Source organism: Calliopsis andreniformis, chromosome 4 (assembly GCF_051401765.1).
Source record: "Calliopsis andreniformis isolate RMS-2024a chromosome 4, iyCalAndr_principal, whole genome shotgun sequence".
Lineage (NCBI taxonomy): Eukaryota > Metazoa > Arthropoda > Insecta > Hymenoptera > Andrenidae > Calliopsis > Calliopsis andreniformis.
The window spans coordinates 4,972,713-4,994,661 of record NC_135065.1 but is presented as its reverse complement, the minus strand read 5'-3'; the positions used below and the strand labels follow the sequence as shown (position 1 = coordinate 4,994,661).

The window sequence follows — 21,949 nt, the reverse complement described above, 5'->3', positions numbered from 1 at the left end:
CATAATTAAAATAATGTATATCACATTATATGTATTTATACAAGAACATGTAGTAAGTTATGTATAATTTGCATACTAAATCAGTTTGTTTCAAATATCATATCTGGTTGTTTATTACTACCACAGGTAGGAAAATCTAGAGGAATTGGTGAAAAGTGAACTCCTACTTTCAATAAAAATTGCATAGTAGGTCCAAATAATTTAGGAAGAATTCCCGTGCTCCTTGATTCCCACAACCAGTATCCTACAAATAGTAAATATAATTTCCTCGTACAGATCATTATAGAATGACATATAAAAACTAAATATTATCAGTAGTCATAATATCTCTATCAAAATATAGAAATAATCTTACCTAAATTATCAGTAAAAAGTCGAAGAATAATGTAACCTTTATTTGGTACAACAAAAGTGTCTTTCCGTGGTGGATTTACAACGTTTCGATTTAATTTTCCATAACGATCCAAATACATAATTTCTTCTCTGGTAATTGGCTGCTCAAAGCTGCCTCTTCCTATGATGCTCGCATTGTAGCCGTGTATATGAAACGTATGAGAAACATTTCCGCCGAAACCTAAGCAAAGAATTAAGTTAAATATTGCAAGAATAAATTAGATAACAGTATTTTGAGAATAATTTAGAATTTACCTTCGTCTATTAAAATTATTTCGATGTTTTGCCTGGGTTGAACTTGAATTATTTGAATACACTCACAAAATAATGGTGTATTCGAGCATTGTTCCGCGCGCTTCTCAAGCGAACAAATCGCTTCCTCTGGCGTGTTTTCTGGTTGTGATAACAGTGGTGACGATGGATATTTAAATGACATACCATTGATTTGAGCGACTCTTACTTCTTTGTCTATACCTATAATCAGTAGGAGAATAATATTAGTTTATTGTTAACTAGACTAGTAAACTAGACTGCTTTGTAGCAAAAAGGTTAATAAAAAGATTAAATAATATATTAGATCTACGAATAAGTTATATCCTGTTTATATTTATTATTTAACGAATAATCTGTCAAGAAGTTTCATTATGCAAACTTTGGACATAATAGGCTTGATTTTATATTATCATGATCCACTGTTCTATCAATCTATGAATTGTTACATGTAGTAAAAATTCTTTTTTATTCCTTCAGAGTTTAATTACCAGTTTTAGGGCTTACAAATCCTCTCTACTCTGTTTGTACGCAAAACAGTATGCAAAAACGACATGAATTCTTGATTTTTAATCATCATTTTTAATCACAAATTTTTAAGAGTGATTTTATAAGCTAAAATAAGTAGAAAATCAAGTATTACGAAATTGCGTTTGAAATGTCTGTTTCTGAGTCATTAATTGTTAAAAAAAATACCTAAATATTAAAATACGCCCGAAATATGTATTACTCGGAAACTCATTCTACTTCCACTGTGCAGTAGTTAAGTCAGACGCAGCGATGTTAGTAGAATGAGGCAGTAGAATACATATGTCTAGTCAGACGCACCAGACACTTCAGGCGTTTTTTCATTAATTAATATCTCAGAAATAAAGCTTCAAACATAATTTCACTATTCTTCATGTTCGTCTTATTTTGACGTATAGAATCATCCTCTAAAATTTCTGATACCTATTGTCGAACAACCTATATGTAAATACAATTCCTTGCGCGTTAAGCAAGCTCATGTCCATTTAAAACTAGTTTAACTTAAAAATTTAGATCCTTACTGAGATAAGAAGGATAGTATGCACATTCGTAGAAATTGTATCTGTTGTCGGACATCTCGTCGGTGAACGAGGGAAAAGCATTGATATCGAATGGAATATAAATAACTTCGTTCAAGCTGATCTCGGCAGAGGTATCAGACAATCCTTTTAGATCCAGCGCACAAATAAGATCTTTCGTCGTTTCGTGACAATTATAGCCCTTGGTCGCAATCTTATCGCTATCGATTTTCGATATATCCTGGTCCCTTATCACCAAAGACTCCAGTTTTGCGTCGTTATAAAGAATAAAGGCTTCCTGGCGAAGGTCTTGACATTCCTGGAAGCCCTTTATATCGAGGAGATACTTTCCGGGAGCTTGATTTGTTTCTATGGCTACATCGAACCTTTCACCTGTAATTAAATTTTGTTTAATTGTATCCATGCATTTATACGAGACAGAAATATTTTATTTCGATCAAAGTATTTACTTCTCAATGTTGTGCTATTTTTTTGTATCTACCTTAATCATTTTTAACTGAAGTGACATATACAATGTGGGTGGAAAATCGTAATACAAGCGGCTAGGGGGTAATTCCACATAAAAAAAATAAGAAAAAATTTAGTATTCAATTTTTTCATCCGAGGCTTTGTTTCGAGAAAATCGAGTTTGAAGTTTATTATTTTCATTTTAGTTTATTGGATTTACAACGTAATAGAATACACGATAAGTAAATCGCATTGCGTAGTTGAGCAAACTTCAAATTCGATTTTCTTGAAAATGAAGCCTCGAATGAAAAGATTGTATACCACATTTTTTCCTTATTTTTTTATGTGTGTATATTATTAATAACTGTCTTTGTTCATTACTGTCTTTTTCAAATATACAGAAAAGACTAAATATAAATAATTTGAAGTTACTATATACAGGCTGGCTCACAGTAGAAAATAAAATTCTTCATAACTAGTTTATATCTACTTTTCAAGCATTTAGGAGCATATAAAATCATTATACTAAATCGTTACTATGGAAAGAGTAATTGCATGTCCAAGAACGCTTACGCTAGTTATTTTATTCAATAAAATTATACAAAGTTAATTGTGAGTTGTGTATTACTTAACATTACAGAAACGTATATAAATGAGTACAAAGGTCGTAAAGACAGAGGTTTTATTTAAGTATAGCAACGTATGTATGTATGCATTATTTTTTTAAGTTCGCTTTAATTGCCCCAATCACTTTTCCACAAAGTAATTCAACGAATTCGATTCGCAGCAAAATGAATATTTTCAACGATAAATATTTTGACTTATAAAAATACTTAGGAAACTAAATGAGATAATTCTATTTTTAATGTCGAGACTAAATTCACGAAAAATAAAAATAAAATTATACGATTTTGGGTAATAATGTTAGGTTTTAATGAACAGATTGATTTTTCAAATTGGATCTTTGACAGTTTTACTACTTACGTTTTTACAAGAAATATTTGTAGTAATAGATCTAATTGTTTGCTTGTTTCATAATACTGACTCTTCTGCTACGAAAGTAGACTAAACTTAATACTTGTTTCTTAGGGGTGAATTACAAATATTGGAAAAAGAAAAGAAACTGACTTTATTATAAATTTTGATCAGTAGAGAAAACATACGAGAAGCATAAATAATTTTCAATACTACAATTCGCATACTATACTTTTTATTATAAACTTATTGCCATCTCTATCATTTTTCACTATTGCTTAGAGTGAATTAGTTTAATTTTTATATTCTCACTCTTTAAATAAGCAAACACAAGCTTCAAATGTTTTAATCAAAATATCAGGAAATATAGTTAACAAATAATTATATCTTTTAGTGGAAAAAATTTAGCTTAAATTTTACCTACATTTTTCAAAAAATAAAATCTCGCCGAATTCGTACCTCCTTTAAATTCATTACACGTTGTTTTACATTAGTCGTTACCAATCACTCATCCGCATTATAATTATTACTTAATCAATTTCAGCAAGTACCGAAAGAGTTAACATTAATAAGTTAACAGAACAAGTATTAAGACGAGATATCAAGGCATCAGTTGTATTTTGACTTTATCATTGACCCGTATTCAAATTACCTATGCTTTTTACTCCTATTCACCGGAATATTATTGTATTTACGCAAGGTTGTTACATTTATTGAAATTTCTTATGGAAGATACATAGAAATATTAACGCTTAATAAAGAATCATAATTATTAAAGTTAAAATAATGATGAGCATTTAATTAATAATGCTAAAGTAATTTACCCAAATTTTTTGCTAATTATTAAAATGGAATATACGGTAATTCTATTTATTTCTGTCTATTCGTAATACTTTCATGTCTAGAAGCGTGTCAACCTTTACAACAGTTAGACTGTGAACTTGACAGCTCCAATTCTATGGTATATCGATTGCAATTACGTATTAGAAGACTTGTTTAAGGAATACGGACAAGACAACACTTTAAAGTGGTCCTATCCGAGAGGGACCTCTTATGCTCATCTATTCCTTTCTACAAGCCATATTATGTCACTGTTTTCTATTAACTATATTTAAAATGTGAGGAAGACCGTTTTACTCGCGATTAAAGCTCGGACAACACCCCTTTAAAGGCTCAATTACTTGATAACGCATCGTAAACCCTTAACACTCTCAGACCCTTCGTTACACAATTTTTTGGTGTAGTATACATTATTTCTTACGAAGTACTGTAACTGTTCCAAGTCGACGAGCTAAGAAATTTATTTATATCATGTTTATATGAGTGATTAATAAATAATGATCAATGGTCAGAAAAATAGTATACATTTGGATGGACATTATACAGTTACAATTGCGTGATGCAAAATTTTGTATCCTTCTTCGAATCTTACTACATTTAAAATACTACACAAACATTACTTTGTATGTCTTGTTATTCACGGGGAACTAGCTGAAACTGTCCAGCATGGTAAAATTATTGGGACTATTAAGAAAAGGCTCAATCTGGTAAAAGACAGTTTCCCAGTATAGGTGGTTATATCTATCGGATTTTCGCGACAAAAAGATCGTTGAAATTGAGAATGCTTTTTACAATTATAACTCCAAGTGAAACTATTATATAACCAAGCGCCTCTGTAGTACGCTTTTAATATTTTTTCCAAAGGTTAATTACCTTTAATACGTACAAACAGAGAAGCTTACGTAATCAAAATGTGCTTTTATTAAAAAAAAAAATCTTTAATTGTTTACTTTAAAGTATATACTTCTTAATAGTTGTAAGTAAAAATCTAAAGGATATTATTAATGATACAAAAGTATAAAGCTATCGCGGAATCAGGAACAACAATGAGTAATATCATAAAGACATGCACCGGAGATTGGTAAACCATAGAATGTATACAGTGTGTCTCGTATAACATGTACATACGTTAGGCAATTTACAATTTGTAAGAGCAGTAGAAGATTCAAGTAGAACAAAATATGACTGTTTTTATACAGTAGTTACGTTTCAGTTAAATGAATATAATTAAAGTTCGTGAAATATAATATTAATTATTATAGATAATGAGGAATATCGTTGATTACTAGTGTTGGGACTCACTGAATCGTTAATTGAAAAACAGTACAAGTCCAGAAGCTACATTTTGAGATATTTGAGACCAAGGTGTGGATCTATACACTTTACATATAATTTTGAGATTTGAAAATGGCTAATTTCAAACTTGTACTCTTCTTCAACTCACTGATTTAATTTAGTTACTAACTACTTAAAAAAATTTAATGAGTAAGTATCAGTAATCACTCAGTAACTTAGTATCTATATATTTATTTGGTGCAAGAAAATGTGTAATTCATAGTTACTGATTATGATCAACTGTGAGAGACAAAAAGTGAGTGTTATATTTGGGGAATTCACTTCGCAAGAATTGGCATATATTTAAAAAATATGTAATTTTAAAAAGTGTTGAAAAATCAAGAAAAGCAAGAAATTATTAAAGTTGCGTACTAAAGAAATAATATTGATTAAAAAAGAACAGATTTATTTAGTAAAAATTACTCGAATAATCGGTTAAAGTATCTATCTACTTGTGATGATATTTCTTTATCTTATTAATATACATATGTAGGTAATTGGAAGGCTGTTATTCCCATCACTAGTGATCGCACGTTGGTTACAAACATTCAAATAATTTATTGAATTTGTAGCTTCTAAATTAAGGAAGACTCCTGAAATTTTTATAGATAAAACATTTTTGACTACAGTAAATACTTTGAGCCAATGTGTTTGAACAAGCAGTAATACTGATTAGTTACACTCTTTTTTACAAACATCAGATTTTTAGAGTCCTAAAATAATTATTCTATTATTGGTTCTAAAAAAATTCGTGAAAATATAAAATCTTCTTATTATTAATCAAATATAATTATATTTTATTTCTATTAACTATTGTAAAATGAAAACAGCGTTTGTTCTACTTGCACTTTCCTACCACCTTTTCACATATTTCATTGCATATCGAGACGATTTGCATATGAAACAGAACAGTCTTTTCGTAAACGAAACTTAAATGATTCAAGAAGACTTATCATCTTTACGGAGGGACTTTTCTTTGTTAAAAAATAGTTCACTATCTATTTATAGCTCACTAAGCTTACTATTTAAAGCCTTGAAATAATACCAATGAAATATTTATAATAGTCTAATTAGTTATCGCTGAGTCAGGTTGCATCAGAGATAACGACGAATGATGTCATTAGAGAGCTAGGTCGACAAATGTCAGTAAAACATATCATTAAAAAAATTAAAGTTCTATGAAAACTTAGCCAGTCTATCTCTAAACGTTAAATTGTCTTTTAACCAATTCTCCTTAAAAATATTTCTTCATTTAATCTGACTCGAGCGACGCCGATTTTTTCTTTACCTTTACATCTAAAAATCACATATCCGCTATTTCTATCGAATATGAGTAACACTTCATTCGACGATTGGTTAGATTTATTTAATAACAAATCGTTTAAAAATATTCAATCGATAGTTAAATAAAATTACGACAGAAACGTATAGAACCGTTAACATGCATTTGGAAGGCATTCGTTACTTTCAACACAACACAAGGTCTCCTTTCATTCGTAAAATTTTGTAATAAATTCCTTATTAAAATTTTGAAATTGGATTTTATGTAATCCAGGAGTGACGTACCTATTAGTTCAAAATATTAAACACAATGGATAAAAAGCATTTATAATCTTTTAACAATTACTGAGTTCTTATGCTTTTACAAGCAATGCACATAATACGAAATTCCTCAGAAAAGTATCCCTAACACTTTTGATTCCTCGCAATAATCTTAAATGTACGTAAGTAGATCATTTTGTTTTCATTTAGAGAAATGATCAATTTTGTTCCTAGGGCTTTGAACAACAATCATCCCTGGAAGAAATCCAATTGTGTATAATTATCAAAAAAATATAATATCGAGTATAAATATTTTCCTTACTTTATGATGAGCAGTACGCTAAATGGGTTTTCCTCACTAGCTAGTCGAGCTTGCGAATTTAAAATTGTAAATTACACCGCACAATAAACTATATTAACTCGTAATTATCGTGCTCTATCATACAATCTTATTGTTGAAGTTTCTTTTCTCGATAAAGGACAAACGTCAATTTCGATAAAATTTTCAACCTGTTTCACTTAACACCTCAACACCCTTAACTTTTATCTACAATTATCATCGATTTTAGTCCTGCACAAATCTTTACAATATTAATCAATACATTAAATGATCGAGATTCCATTTCAATAATACCCTCCTTTGAACAATGTACCACGAAAAATGTAGAACAATAAAAGTGCACGTTCAAACAATCCTTCAACATGGCCGAGTACCCAACAAAACGTACCGTATTGTCGCTTCTCGAAGAACTTCAAACGAAAAATCAACTACAGTCCTACAATAAAATCGGAAGTGCCATTAAACCTGTCCTCAGAGCACGTCCTACGCTATTACAGACAATTTCCATAATATTACGACACGTTTGCACCTGCCGCGGCGGTGCACTACCTATACCCATTCGTCCCTGTCGAAACGAATAAAGATTTGCTGCTCCAACTTCCCCTTTTCGCAACTCTGCTTCAACCTCTGCATCGGCTGTCGCCGTGTCCAGCGCGTGTCCGCGCAACATCTGTGCATCCTGCCTCAGCATCCCGTCGCGAGACCAACATCTGCGCGTTTCACTGGCCTCCACTTCCGGTTCTCCTCAGCGTCGGAACGCAACGCGCGGAACCAGCGAGTCGAGTCGTCAGAGTCTCCCTTTGTTCCTCTGGCTAGCGACGCGTTTGCGCGTACACGCCGATCTCCGCCTCGAACAGGATCTGATTAATCCTGAGCTTGGCGACGGACCTCGAGTAAGAGTCGGGTATCTCCGCCAGCTGCACGGCGATGCTCTCGGCGAACTTAGCGAACTCCTCTTTCGTCCTCTTCCGCTCGCTCGGCGGCGTCTCGGGCTTCGTCTCCGCCGACTCTTCGAGATCGCCGATCGGGCTGTTCTGCTCCTGCAGGGACCCGTTGTAGAACTTCATCGCCTTCAGGCTCGACGACGACGACTCCTCGGCGTCCTCGCTCAGCGAGGCGTTGAACGAGCCTGTCCCAGAGCCGTTCGTCTCCTCGTTACAGTCTATGAATGTTATGCTCTCGGGGTCGATGTCACTCACTAAGTATTCTTCCTGCAACTTCGGCGACTCTTCCTCCGCCTTCTGCGAGAAAAAGCACATGTTTCGTATACGTGGCCTTTGATAGGAGATTGGCACGGTTGCGTGTAAGCGAGAGGAACCCAAGTTTCTATGGTGGTTCGATGGACTGATTGATGATAGAGGGATATTGTGAATAGCTTGGCAGCTTTTGGATTATTTACGAGAAATATTCTATTCTAATATTGTTTTAGGGACACTGAGCGTGGTTATTGACGCATACGAGCGTAATCCTATAGGTTTGTTCCGTTCGTGTTGGTCCGGTTCACGATAACGGTGTATTATCTATAGCGTGGGATGTTCTTTTGCCAGATGTTTAGATAGTTATTAATTCAAAGAATCTGTCCCTTTACGTTAATATCTATGTTAAGTAGTTGATGTAACATTAAAATTTATTAACCCTTTCCTTCCCCATATAGCTGTATGGTTACATATCAATCAAAATAAAAATCTTAAGTTCCTTATTTCCCACTGCTAAAAAATACTAACAAATGGAATGAGGAGTTGAACGTTTTGAAAATGTTAGAATATTTTCATGGAGCACATACTTGACATTCAAAGTACTCAAAATATAAATTTTTCTTTGGAGCCATAAAATACTTTGAGAAAAAGAATTAAAAATATTGATATATCCCATGTTAACTTTCTTGCGTTATATATTTCTAATATGGTTAATAACCAGCATATAAAATAACAGTTTATACGTATAGGACAGTAAATGTGTGTGAAGTTCTCGCGTCTCATTTGTTCATTTTCTAATTAGAAATTTTTAATTAATACTGTTACTCGTTCTAACGCTATTTCCCGAGAATTTCTTGATGGAGGCCTTAAATCTAATTTGCCTATAGAACTTTATTCGAATGGAGGAAACTGTGCGCGCTTGATAACTGTAATTACACGGAATATAAACACAATCGAATCGAATCACCGGTCCAATCTACCGGACTCGGTTCACACAATTCAGCGGCAATCTCGCATTTCGATCTGCAAGGGAAACTACATGCTAGAACTTTCACGGGTGTGCATCTTTCATCAAATAACAATAGCTGAATGCGTCTGCTACGCTTAATTAGGAAAAATAATACTACCACAGATATAAAATTTAAATGAGTTTAAGTAAAACTGTTTTTGAAATTGTGCAATTTTTTTTTAATTCTCATTAGCTGTTGTTTTGTTAATTTTAATTACGGTTATAGTGAGACGATAAAAAGGATGAATTGAAAGGATGTTTTCTCTTATTTTGAATTACTCTGTAATTAAAGATACGGTTTGATTATATACGAAAGAATTAAATAGCTATGAGGTTTCATTATGCTAGGAAGATTTGACATTGTCTGTTAATTTAGAATTACCTTCTGATATAGAGAATTAAAAAATACTAGAAAACAATTTTTGTACTCCTAAAGAAGAATAAATGCAAAACTCAATAACTTACTAAAATAATAAAATAATTATTAACATTAGAAGTTACTGAGTTTTCCCAACAACTAATAATTAATTTTTGGGACCGTAAACATAAAAGAATTTAAAAACAAAATATTAAAATATTTTGATATGAGAGTATGAGAGTCTACTGAAAACAGCATTGATTCATTAACCATTTTCTGCAACAAACTTTCTGTAAATCTCTTCATTTTGCAATAAAACAGGCTTGATAAGTTATACTTCTAATCTCTTTGTTACATGCGCTTCTTCATAAATATTAAAGATGAAAAATACTAAAGAAAATCATTCAACCTTTCAATTTCTCCAACTCAACAAAGAAATTCTAGGCGATTTATCGACAACAATTTACTCTCAAAAAATTTATTCCTAGATGAAAGAAACTGTCAAGCTTAAAAAGCTCAATAGAAAAAAACACCCAAGGGATTCAAAGAGATTCCCATTAAGCATTAGCATCGTCCACATTCATCTGCGCGCGTCGAGGCTGAAGCTTCACACGCCTTCATTTTCGTACGCAGTATTAGAAACGGAGCTTGCAAAAAAACCCTGCAACCCATCTGACCCCACTAGTGCATCCATAAAATTCCATTAGTCCCCTTCGAAAAGGAACGTCGAGTGGTAGCATCGAGGCAAAGGGAGAGGAGAGTGGGTAAGAGACAGAGACAAAGGTAGTCTGCATTCTGCATCACGCGGACAAAGAGAGCAGAACAGAGCAGACTGAATCGAGGAAAAAGAGGAACAAAACCGAGAAAAATGCTCTCACAGGGATGACAATAAACAGAATAATGCCCGATGCAGAAAGATCAGACGAACGTTCCGAGAATGGATTTTTCAGGAGCAGAGAAGCCACGATGCTCAGCAATCCAGCGGTTAGGACAAAAAGGAACGACCGTGACACGTCGCTACGAGTCGACAGAACATGTATCCCGACAAGCGACGCGTCGTCGAAGCGAGGAATCGTTTCCACGAAACACACTCGACAATGGTCCTTCTCCGAAATCGGTTGGTCAATTACGCGGATGGCGTAAACCGGCCTCCTTATGATCAGAGAAAGGAACGCTTCGCAACCGGTTTACTTAGGCTCCCTCGAACGGGGCAGCATTGCCTCTAGCGTGCCAGCTACTCCACGGGGGACTATTGCGTATCAATCAAAACCGAAGCCGACACGTGGAAAGGGGTTCTGGGTTCCTCCCGCGACACACCTCTCGCACGTACCTTCTTCCTCTTGCTGTATCTGCGCGTGCCGAACTGCAGGAACTGCATGGCCTTAAAGGCGAACCACTTGGACACGTAAACATCGTCTGGCCCTGTGGCGGCGTCGCGGCTGTTCTGAATCTTGTGCACCTCCCTCGAGTACTGGCACTTCAGGTTCGTGATCTTCTTCTCGATCTCGAGGGTGTTGCAGCAGAGTATCTCGGCGAGCTCCTGGATCGCGCGTTTGCGTTTCGCCCTGTCGCGGTAGCCACGAGCGTTCCAGTCCCACAGGACGCGCCTCTGCTGGTACTCGCGCAGCAGCTCGAGGGTCTTGTCGCGGGTCCACTCCATGCCGAGCCGCGTGTCGTTCGTCTCTGGCTCGTTCCACGCGTCGTGGCCCGACATGGAAAAACGAGGAGCGAGCGGCTCGAGTGGCTCGGCCCCGAACACTGCCAGCCCGCGGTTCTTTTCGAGCGGATATCTCGCGCAGGGGCGACGGAGAGAAGCGGACGGACGCGGAGAGAAACGTAGGACGGTGCCGGCGGCCGGTGAGCAAGCCTGGCCACAGCTCTCGGCCGAGCGGGCGGGTACGCTCGTGTACCCGCTAATAAATCGTCGAGCACGAGCCGACAACGACGCCGCAGCCGCGAATCGAGCACGCGTTTTAATGATTTTTGCGCGAGACCCGCGCGCGCTTGGTCGCCTTCCTTTCTTTATTTCCCTTTGCGGAAACCCGGCGAGGGCACGAAGACGGCCGAGTCTGCGCGAACGAGCTGCACGCTGCATCGCTAAGCGTATGAGCGCCAAGCAGTTTCGTCCTCTCGCCTCCCCCTACCGATCCTTTGCACTTAGTCCTCTCTGTCTGTCTTTCCTGTTGGCCTCTTTGTTTCTGTCTCGCTTTGTATCGCCCCCATCCTCCCCAACCCCTTTTCCCTTTCGCATTTTTCCACCGCGAGACTGCTTGTGCCTTCTTTACATTCCCTTCCTCTTTGTTTACCGAACGACCTTGCGACTCGTTTCGTCGTTTTTCCTTCCCTTTGTTACTTCCTTTTCTGATGTTGTCTCTGTCTCCCTACCCCCGCGCCCTGTGCTTGTTTCTGTTTATTCTGCCAGGTTTATTTTGTACGTGCGCGATGATCATTAGTTTCTAGGCTCTGTCTTGCTTCTATGGTCTTCACGTGTTTCTTTACTGTGTTTCTATCGGAGCTTCTTTTTGTCATTGAATGCATCCGCGTGTGGGCGTCTCGCTCCGATTCTCTTGATCGTTTTTGCGGTTTCAATTGCGTTTGTTACGGAAGAGATGAAATTTTTGCGGGTCTTCGTCTTTTTGGTTTCTTTCTTGGGTTCTTCTTAGCGTTTTCTAATTTCGTTATGTTTCTCTGTTTAATGAAATACTAAATTTCTTGAATGTTATAATAAAATTAGAATAGTAAAATATTGTTTTCGTTATCGCTTTCCCTGTGTCGATTAACATTTCTGAATTTTTGTTTGCTTTTAGTTTCGCTTTACCTAATCCTGTTTCGTAACGCTAATTAGAATTTGAAAGTTTTTTTAAATTTTTAGCCTTCCTATTATCCTTCCTTGTACGTGTAGATTATATTTTCGATTCCTTTTGTCACATATTTTTTTCTTTTGACTACATTTTCTATTTCTCTTTCTTATGCTTCCTAACGTTCAGTGTATGTAAAAATTTCGTACCTCTAAATTAACTACGTTTACTGGATGTCACGATAGGTGTTTATTGCACGCACTGCATTGATTAACTGACAGAGAGAGACTGCGATTTGATGACTCGTTTTAAATAAGACTAAACTTAAGCTGAAGAGACTATTGCTTGAAAATAATGTCTTTACTTCACTTCAATTATTTATCTAGATTTTCATTATTATAATTAAGTATGATTAGCTCATGGCCATTTGTTGCTATTAACTTCTTATTTATCAGATTTACGCAAGATACTTTTATAAGAAAATAAAAAATATTTTACAAAAATTTCAATATTAATGATATCAAGGAAATATAAATGTCTCAAAGTAACCATAAGTACATTTTGTTCATTTGCTGCAGTAACGACATAAATAAAAAAGTAGCAGTTTTTCAGTTACAAATTTTAAAAAAACGGTTGTTACATGAAAACAAGATATCTCGTTTCCCAAAAAATCATGATTCTTGAGTTATGTATATCGAACTAAAAACTATTAGTCGTATAAATATTTTAATGTTTGAATTTATTTATAGACTAATTTTAATATTCTCTTGTTAAAAGAACAGTTTTTCAATAATCTCTTAAATTGATACAATCTTATTCTCAATTCAAAATTTAAGTTGAAGAATATAAACCAAAATATTTCTAAACATTTGTTTGAATATTCATTTATATTTAAATATATAGCTATTTAAAATTTCAAATATTCAAACCTACATTCTTTTCCCTAAACTACCACTACTCATCTCTTCTTCATACCTCAGAAAAAACAAATCCGCTTAACAAATTATTGATGCCACAACACCGCAACAGCGTCAGCAATCCCGCCAATCCCATGGCACTCCATTGCATCAAGAATCCTCCTCGATTCCAACAGCGTGCGTTCAGTCAGATTAGTGACGCCGTCGCGGTATGCAGTAAGCGCATACGTCACGATATTTTTCCACCCCTTTGTACTCTGCATTATCGACTTAGATTCACTTCGAGCTGTCTCTCCCAATCGCAATTACTCTTCGCCTGCTCTGCTCGCTTTCACTTGTCAGCCTCGCGGCAGGCGCTATCAGAAAATGTGATTGCGCGCAGGAGAGCTGGATGAAGTTAACGCGTGAAGTCTCGGGCAACGTGTTTCGCAGTGGAACCGCGCACAGGCATTCAACTTGCACGTACAATGATCATATCTTACGTGCGTTGAATGGGAATTTTTCTGCGTGCAGCTCTCGATAGATCTCCGCGATGAGGCAACGAACGCTCGCGCGATACAGGACTGTTGAGAGCTTAGAAGATGTCTGGGTTCGATTGGACCTCTAAGAAAGCACAAGAAAATGGCACCCGCGAATTTTACTTATTTGCCGAATTGGTCAGATATATTATCATTATTAGGTCATCCCATAAGTAACGCTGATTCCTGTTCCATATTTTAATTAAAAAGTTAAGAATTCTTCTTAATGAGAGCCTACAAAATTATTCGATAGATAAGAAATGGTACTGCCTCTGGCAAAAAGTTTTCAGCGGAATGCAAGAATACGATGTTATTAAAAAATATTGTAGTTTTTGAAAATGTAAAATACTATCATACCAAACTCATTCAATTTTCCTATATGTTTTATATTCATAGAATAGCATTTTACATTTCAAAAGCTACAATATTTTTAAATAACTTCATATTATTACGTTTGGCCAAAAACTTTTTATCAGGGATAGTAGAATATAGAATGTAATAGTTGACTAAAATAAACAATTTACGAATGAAGTAATTTTTGGATGTATCATTTAGGGAATGACCTAACTGCTTATAGTGAGCAGAGCATCTCCCTTGCTCTTGTCCCCTGCTAATATCTTCTGAGCTCTCTACAATCTACTCCCTAGTATCCCTACTAATATCCTAATACCTGAATGCTTAAGGTGTCACATGTCTCAGTAGGTGAATTTCGGTATCCCTGTGTTTAGATATACTATTTTTGGTTTTTATGTATATTAAATCTTAAGCTTAACACTTTACCTACCGAAAGTCTATTAACAGGCTTATATTAAAATTTATGTATTTGCAGGTAAAGTGTTAAATTTAAATAGAATGAGTGTTCAGTGTTTATTTAGCGGGATATAGTCAGCTACTGGGACATTTACCTTACACATACCTGGAAACAGAACGATGTGTTTAGCTGTCACCGGTTGAACCAAGTTGCCATCAGCAGCCAATACTCGAAAATCGTGAGCGGAAGTGGAGAAGCGGATGGGGCAATTGTACGCGTTGGCGTTGATGAGCCGCAGTAAGTATTGCTGGCCATGGTCGACCCTCAAAATTGCTTCACGATTCTGGAAGGAAGAAAGCTCATTTTAGATGGGTGTTAAGTAGTTTGAAGTTTGAACTGTGGCTTGGGTCGGAGTCTCTGTAGAGTTTAGTACATACTGGACAGAGCTGGCGAGGTTGCACGTGGAAAAAATGTGAATCCATATGGCTACAGTAGATAGAAGCGTCTGATTTCACATGCACTTTCAGATATAGCGTATTATTGGCTAAACTAATCATGATTACTAACTGTCTTAACGTATTCGAGACACGTAAGAGACACGAGACACATAATTTATATGTACATGTATAATACGTGTATGTTTAGGGAAATATCTTATAGATAAAATAAATTTTCTCAAATTATACTTTATAGCAAAGTTTTAATACTTTGAGCTATGTAATTATAAAATTAAATTCAACTTGCTTATGACTACTCAAATTTGTTTCTTTAACGAAGAAGACCTGATTTTCAGTGAATTAAATACAAAAATAGTATATTATATAATAATATTATATAATAATAATAATTGTTAATGGAGTACCTCTAGTATAAAAAGAATATTATTTAACTCAAGTCTGTTTTGTCGAGTGCTTTCGACTGGGATTATAACCCTCCTTCCCCTTCTCGCCATTATTATCTAATTAGATAAATCAGTACCTGGCCGTTCAAGAGAAGTTCTGTGGGCGTAGGTGGATGTAGGTGCGAATGCCGCGACAGTGGAGTTGGTGGCCTTGATGACAAGAGAAGTATCCTTTCCGAGCTGGGGTCATCCTGTGGTCCTCGAACTGTCAACGACCCATACACGCCATCGCCTTGCTGCGAAACTAATCATCCCAATCGATTATACTTCCATCAAACTTTTTCCTGATTAAAGTTTATCCAAAAATGAAAATTTACTCCTTGTCGTTTCACAATTTATAAAATTCTGTCGACAGTAGCTTCAAATGCTTAATTTGATAATGTCAATTTAACTATTCAAACAGGAATTATGAAAAGATCGAACGTGATTATAGTTTATTCGTTTCTGTTTCAACTTTCGATTTATGTAAATCGTTAGTTTTTTAGAATTGTTATTTTTATTATTTGTTAGTACGGGGTAATATTTAAAACTTGGGAGAACATTACAAAAGTAATTATTTTGTTATATGCCACACAAAATACTTAAAAGAATTTTATAATATGTATATTATAAAAAGTTAGTATCGCAAAAGTGCATACGTTTAAACAATATCTATTAATCAAAATCGAAATCGTAATACACAATAAATGATAGGACTATTATATGAATAGTTATGCGTATAGAAGATTAATTCATTTCAGACGTTTCAAACAATAATGAGTTTGGCAAATTGTGAATAAATTATTTGCCGTTCCGATGCATTATTTATTATACATATTAAAGTTCTGTAGATGTAATAGATCACATGAATGTAAATACAAATGTATGTAATTCTAAACACGAGAGAAATATTATTAATGTAGCATTAGTATAAAATTTGTTAACTAATTTTTACACTTTAGTTTTAAAGAATATGTATTTTAAATATTCTATAACAATATTTTCATGTTTAAAAGAAAAATTAAATAACTAAAATATTTTTATCATGAAACATTGATATTAAATAAATATAACATAACTTATTGTAAATATTTATAATACAAAAATATATCTGTGTAATATTAAATATGATTGTCGTGACAAAACATGACATAAAATTTAATTTACTGAAATAAAAATGGAATTTAATAAATTTATGATTGCCCTTCTGGTTTAACCATATCTCATATTAATAAGCTATAGGAAATGTAATTTTGGAGGGAACAGTATCAATTTCCTAGATAAGAGTTCGTCGGTTGAGCAACCCTAAAAGTAAACACGACGATGTATTGTTTCAATTATATCGATCTGCTTCAATCTCGTTTTATTTGCTTACGAGAGCTGAAATGTAATTCTACAATAAGAATTTACTGACCATCATTTCTAATACCACTTTCTGTATAATATAGAAATTACTATTTAAATTCGTGTTCTATAATTACCTTTATAATATATGATTACTACTCTATAGCTACGATTTAAGTAAAAATAAAATGCTATAATAATTAAACTATCTACAAGAATGTAGATAATTTAAAAAAAGAAGGTTATAAAATAAATATATATTTCGGAAATTTTTTCAATTAAAAAAACTATGACTATCATCATCTTTTTTTTAATAGTACACATTTTCATTTTATGATATTCTGAAAATATAAAATTTAATTTAATAATAACAGTAACTGCCACTTTTATTCACATCGAATCAAGAAAATGTTTAAATTTTAAACGTTTAGAGATTTTAAACAATCAAATAAAATAATGCAATGCCGTTTCTAAAACTTAGAAGCTCTTTAAAATTATTATGAATAATGTATTTATTACGTTAATTTACTATCTGGTCAAAACTAAATAGTCTTCATGTATTCCTCGCACGAAAACTTAAATTGTTAAAAGGTACACCTTGTATACGCAGATGAATCCATAAAATCTTTGTCGCCATCTCCACTAGATGGCCGCTAAAGTGATCCATTTTCTTCAATATTAAAATATTTACCATTTTTCCACACGCAAGAAATCTTTTTAGCGTCAAATTACTTTCACGAAAAAGTTTAATAAAAAATCTGTACTGAAAACTTTAATACCAGTTCTGAAATGAAAGACTAAATCTTTTAAAGTCAGAAACTATTATTTCATACGTATATACATTGTCAATTAATCAAAATTAAAATAATTTAATAAAAACATATTTACTGTACGAACGACGTACGTCATTTATTTTTTAATAATTTTAGAATTCGAACATACTCATTTCTTCGTCTAAGAACTTACGGCTTCACATAATCGATTATTTTAAAAAATCAATAATTGAAATATTACCCTCATTTTTTTCTTATTGAAAGAAAACTAAAGTCAATCGCGATAATATTTAACTTGCATGTATATTAGGTGTCTGTTTTTAATGAAAAATTCCAAATTGTGCTACAAATTATTTTTCACGAGCACAGGAGAATACTATTTATATTATACGTTTTTAGTGAGTGTATTTTTTATTGTAATTAAGTGATTACAATCGGTATTTTGCAATTTTATATATTTGACAAGTTTGTTTCGAGTTACCTGAATGTCCACGATTAATGGAGTTTCCTTATTAAATGTCATTCTACTGATTCTACTTTCTTTTCCTCCGACACGTAACTGATACATATCACTCTGATGTAACGGGAAACAAATTCAAGAATCGTAATTAGTAAGACTGACGTTTTTGACACTTCCAATCACTTTTTCCTCGGACACTGGTAAAGGGAAGAGGCCCCCATGTAACCTAACTTCTACACGGTTTCTACATTATTGATCTACTTTGATTCTGCTTGCCCTGCCGGAAGTAGAAGTCGTTCTACAGCGCGGGAAAATTGGGACACACTTAAAATTGTCTGAATCGACTTTTAAAAATAATATTTAGTAATTCTAAGATAACAATAACACTGATTTAATTTTATTGAAATTCAATGTGATAATTTAATCCACTTTTATGCTTCATTTATCAATGTTGTAAATTTTATTACTGAGTAAGTCTAAGAACAACGATAGTCAAATACATGTGTAATAAATTTAATACAAATTTAAATTTGGCGAATTACTTCTATGAAATGTATTAACAAATATTCTTAGACTTTTGGAATGTTGCTTTAATATTTTTAAATTATGGTTTTGAGAAAAATAGTGTTTAGTTTGGAACTGTTTGTGGATAATGATTCTACCAAACTCGAGTGCTCACTGATCATTTCTTTTCTGAGTGCAGTATTAAATAATATAAAAATTATTAATATCCTTCACCAATAATATTATTAAACATTTTAGTTACGCGGCTGTTTGAATACACGTTTTATGTCATTTAATGTTATCATTTTTTTTTCATTTCCTTACCTAGATGCGCGTAGTACATGTATGTACCAACAATTTCCGGTTTTATTTGATATCGAAACCCGCCAAATGGCAATATTGGGCATTGAGTGACCATTGATACACCGTCCATATGATCGAAATTTTTTTGTCGCAAACCATGCCAGTGGAAAGATAATTCTTCAGATCCCAATTTGTTATACAAAAAAACTTCTATTGTATCCCCAAGACAAACCTAAAAAAAAAAGTAAAAAATAATTTAAATATCACAAATTTATCGAATATTGAAACGAAATTACAGAATTTGTGGAATTCATTTATGCATGGATTTAGAGAAATAACTATTAAATTAAAATTGATTTCAATATTTTTCTTAGATTTTAATACTTTGTATTTTTACAATTAAACTAAAAAATATCAAAATGTTGAAATTTGAAATAAATCTAAAGATATAATTGCTTTAAAGTGTATATAGTTATGCATTTTTTACTGATAAAAATATTCTTCAATCATATTTAAATTCTATACGAGTAAAATTTGTAAGCTCAGCAGTGAAAGAATTTAATTTCTAAAAATAATATTTTTCTACAAATTGCTACAGTGTAGATCTATTCCTACGTTTCTTACAAACAGTGCAAAAGACAACGAAACTTCATTACAGTACGGATTTCTACATGCTTTCTAAATTAATATTCATTTTCCTTTCACTTAAAGCTTACAAAACAATTAGACCTTAACAATTCACTAACTTTGTTTCCTATCTGTTTACTTCCTAAATCAAGAAATATAATAACATCTAAATATTGTTATATTTAAAAAACATTTGTAAAAAGCACATACAATATCAGAGATTTAAATATCAATATAATTATATTAAAAACATTGAAATATTGTAGACCTCTATGCACACGTAAAAATCATTCATCAGAAGCGAAACTAAATAATAAAATATGTTCATGAATGTTTCAGGTACTAGAAATGTAAAAAATTCAAAATCTGATTACCTCTATTGTAGGTCCAGGGCTTTTACCATTAATCCCCAGGAAACTTCTTAGTAAAGTCGCTTCTTCACTGATCACCGGTTCGTCCTTGGTTTCGGATGTATTGCGAGGGCTGCAAGTGGTAATATGAATCGCGTGGGACGTACAATAGACGTTCAAAGAATGTTTTAGGACTGCAACCTCGGCAAGAAAACAATTGTTTCGAGAGTATCATCGTTTGATTGAAACATTAACGTCTTAATAACGCCTACACGTGTCGCGAACTTGACCGCAAGCATCGCGCTGACATTTCTTCTTACGCGGTACGTTTACACGAAATGTATATGGTTCGCTAAGAAATTAATCAATTCAATAAAACAAAAAGTAAAGAAAAGTACCGATATGATAAATAATATATTTTAAAATTTAGATTGAAATAAACAGTCATGTAAAATCTACTGTAGAGAATTGTTTAAAAGATGACTTTTTTCCTAAAAATATTGAATTCTTCATTCAGAACTTAAAATTAACCAAAATGGCTTCGAAAATATATTAAATGTTATTTACCAGTCATATATAGGTTTATTATTTCTTGACAATAGATGTAATTATGCAGGTAAATTTTTCGATTCATAAAAAATTTACACATGCTTTGACAATAGAAATGAAATTTTTATTTTACAAAAAGTGGAGTTGATCAATTTGACTTTCGAAAAGCTCATGTATAAATGAATGCTATTCTCTAGGCATGTAAAGCGCAGGTACCCACGTGCATGTAGTGGTACACAGTACACTATGGTGTCAGAACCTGTTAGGTATCGTAAAAATGCAAGATGCACTCTGTAACTAAGCGTATCTACCGTTAACTTGTAGATTACCCTAGACACCATGTATTTATTCGACTAATGTGGAATTTGACCGAGATTCCTACTGGTTATTCTTTGTTGGAAAGAGTCTGATGATATATACTTACGCTACATACACGCTATTAATCTTCGTATTGAAATTTGTAAGTAGCAGTGTTATTTCGGAGCATCGAAGTCTTCGAGATTTAACGTTACCTCAAAGTGTAGTGCTACTGTTCCCTGAACGAAGATTAACATTGTAACGCGAACAAGTTTCAAATTAGCATTCTAGTTTCATTAAATTGTTACAACGAGTTGGTCTACAAATTATTCTAAAACCAGTTTTTTAACAATTTCTATGTTGCGGTAAACACGTTCTTCAATTTTGTGTCTCACCTGAACGTGGTAGGTAATTCGCTGACGACGAATTCGTAGCGGCATAGCTTTTTCGAAGACGCTTCGTTGGCACAAGGACGCAGACATTCATGATAGTCGCCACCTGATTTTTTAATAAATGGAAACAGTGATTTCTTATTAATAATATTTGTATTTTCGAGTGACAATTATTAACAGTAACTCACTTTGAATATTTCAATAGTTTGTGAGTGATAAAATTGGACAGAAGTTAAATAGTTTCAAATGGAATCTGAAATATATGCATTCTGGTTTAACCGGCTTCTTAAAAAGGGCTTCAATAAATTTCTAAATTTTCACAGTAGAATACTAGTAAACCACAATTTTTTTTACACAGAGATATTGAAATTACAACACATTTAATAAAAACTCGCGCCCATTGAACTTTCACAATTTCACTTAAAGGATCCCGAAAAGTAGACGAATCTATTTTCTTACCCCGTCTTTGAGACCTTGAAGGCGTTAGAGATATTAGAAGAACGAGAATCACAAAACAATCGAACCGCAACATTGTCACCCAGAAAATCTGGGCCTAGTTAAAGTTCGTTCGCTTTACACCAATTGCAATGTTACCATTGCGAACCACGAGCCGACGACTCGGGGAGTGAACACCGCGATGTTACGCGTTTCACGATCAAGAGGCGACTTGGCCGAAGCTATCTTGGTGAAAGCAAGGCCTAGGCTAGTCCTAGT

General features: G+C 33.8%; 2 protein-coding genes across 2 annotated transcripts; both read right to left on the bottom strand.

Annotated features, from left to right (window-relative positions):
* Nucleotides 1-18: 18 nt before the first annotated feature.
* Nucleotides 19-21,767, bottom strand: LOC143178508 (uncharacterized). The gene is made up of 10 exons (XM_076377233.1): nucleotides 21,695-21,767; nucleotides 21,257-21,341; nucleotides 20,022-20,160; nucleotides 19,042-19,252; nucleotides 15,735-15,901; nucleotides 14,922-15,099; nucleotides 1,713-2,102; nucleotides 649-867; nucleotides 356-574; nucleotides 19-244 (listed from the first exon to the last, which is right to left on the bottom strand). Exons 1-10 carry the CDS (start codon nucleotides 21,765-21,767, stop codon nucleotides 81-83), a joined length of 1,845 nt encoding a protein of 614 aa, XP_076233348.1. The 3' UTR covers nucleotides 19-80.
* LOC143177946 (uncharacterized) lies at nucleotides 2,731-12,968 on the bottom strand. Its single transcript, XM_076376282.1, has 2 exons — nucleotides 11,103-12,968; nucleotides 2,731-8,450 (listed from the first exon to the last, which is right to left on the bottom strand). Exons 1-2 carry the CDS (start codon nucleotides 11,865-11,867, stop codon nucleotides 8,022-8,024), a joined length of 1,194 nt encoding a protein of 397 aa, XP_076232397.1. The 5' UTR covers nucleotides 11,868-12,968; the 3' UTR covers nucleotides 2,731-8,021.
* Nucleotides 21,768-21,949: the final 182 nt, after the last annotated feature.

Excerpts from the sequence above, each read along its gene's own strand:
- LOC143177946 (XM_076376282.1), bottom strand. The coding sequence starts at position 11,867 with ATGCAGCGTGCAGCTCGTTCGCGCAGACTCGGCCGTCTTCGTGCCCTC. Across the intron at positions 8,451-11,102 it reads GATACAGCAAGAGGAAGAAG|AAGGCGGAGGAAGAGTCGCC; the intron begins GTACGTGCGAGA and ends TTTTTCTCGCAG.
- LOC143178508 (XM_076377233.1), bottom strand. The coding sequence starts at position 21,767 with ATGTTGCGGTTCGATTGTTTTGTGATTCTCGTTCTTCTAATATCTCTA. Across the intron at positions 21,342-21,694 it reads TTCAAGGTCTCAAAGACGGG|GTGGCGACTATCATGAATGT; the intron begins GTAAGAAAATAG and ends TTAAAAAATCAG. Across the intron at positions 15,902-19,041 it reads CATGTACTACGCGCATCTAG|TTTCGCAGCAAGGCGATGGC; the intron begins GTAAGGAAATGA and ends TGGGATGATTAG.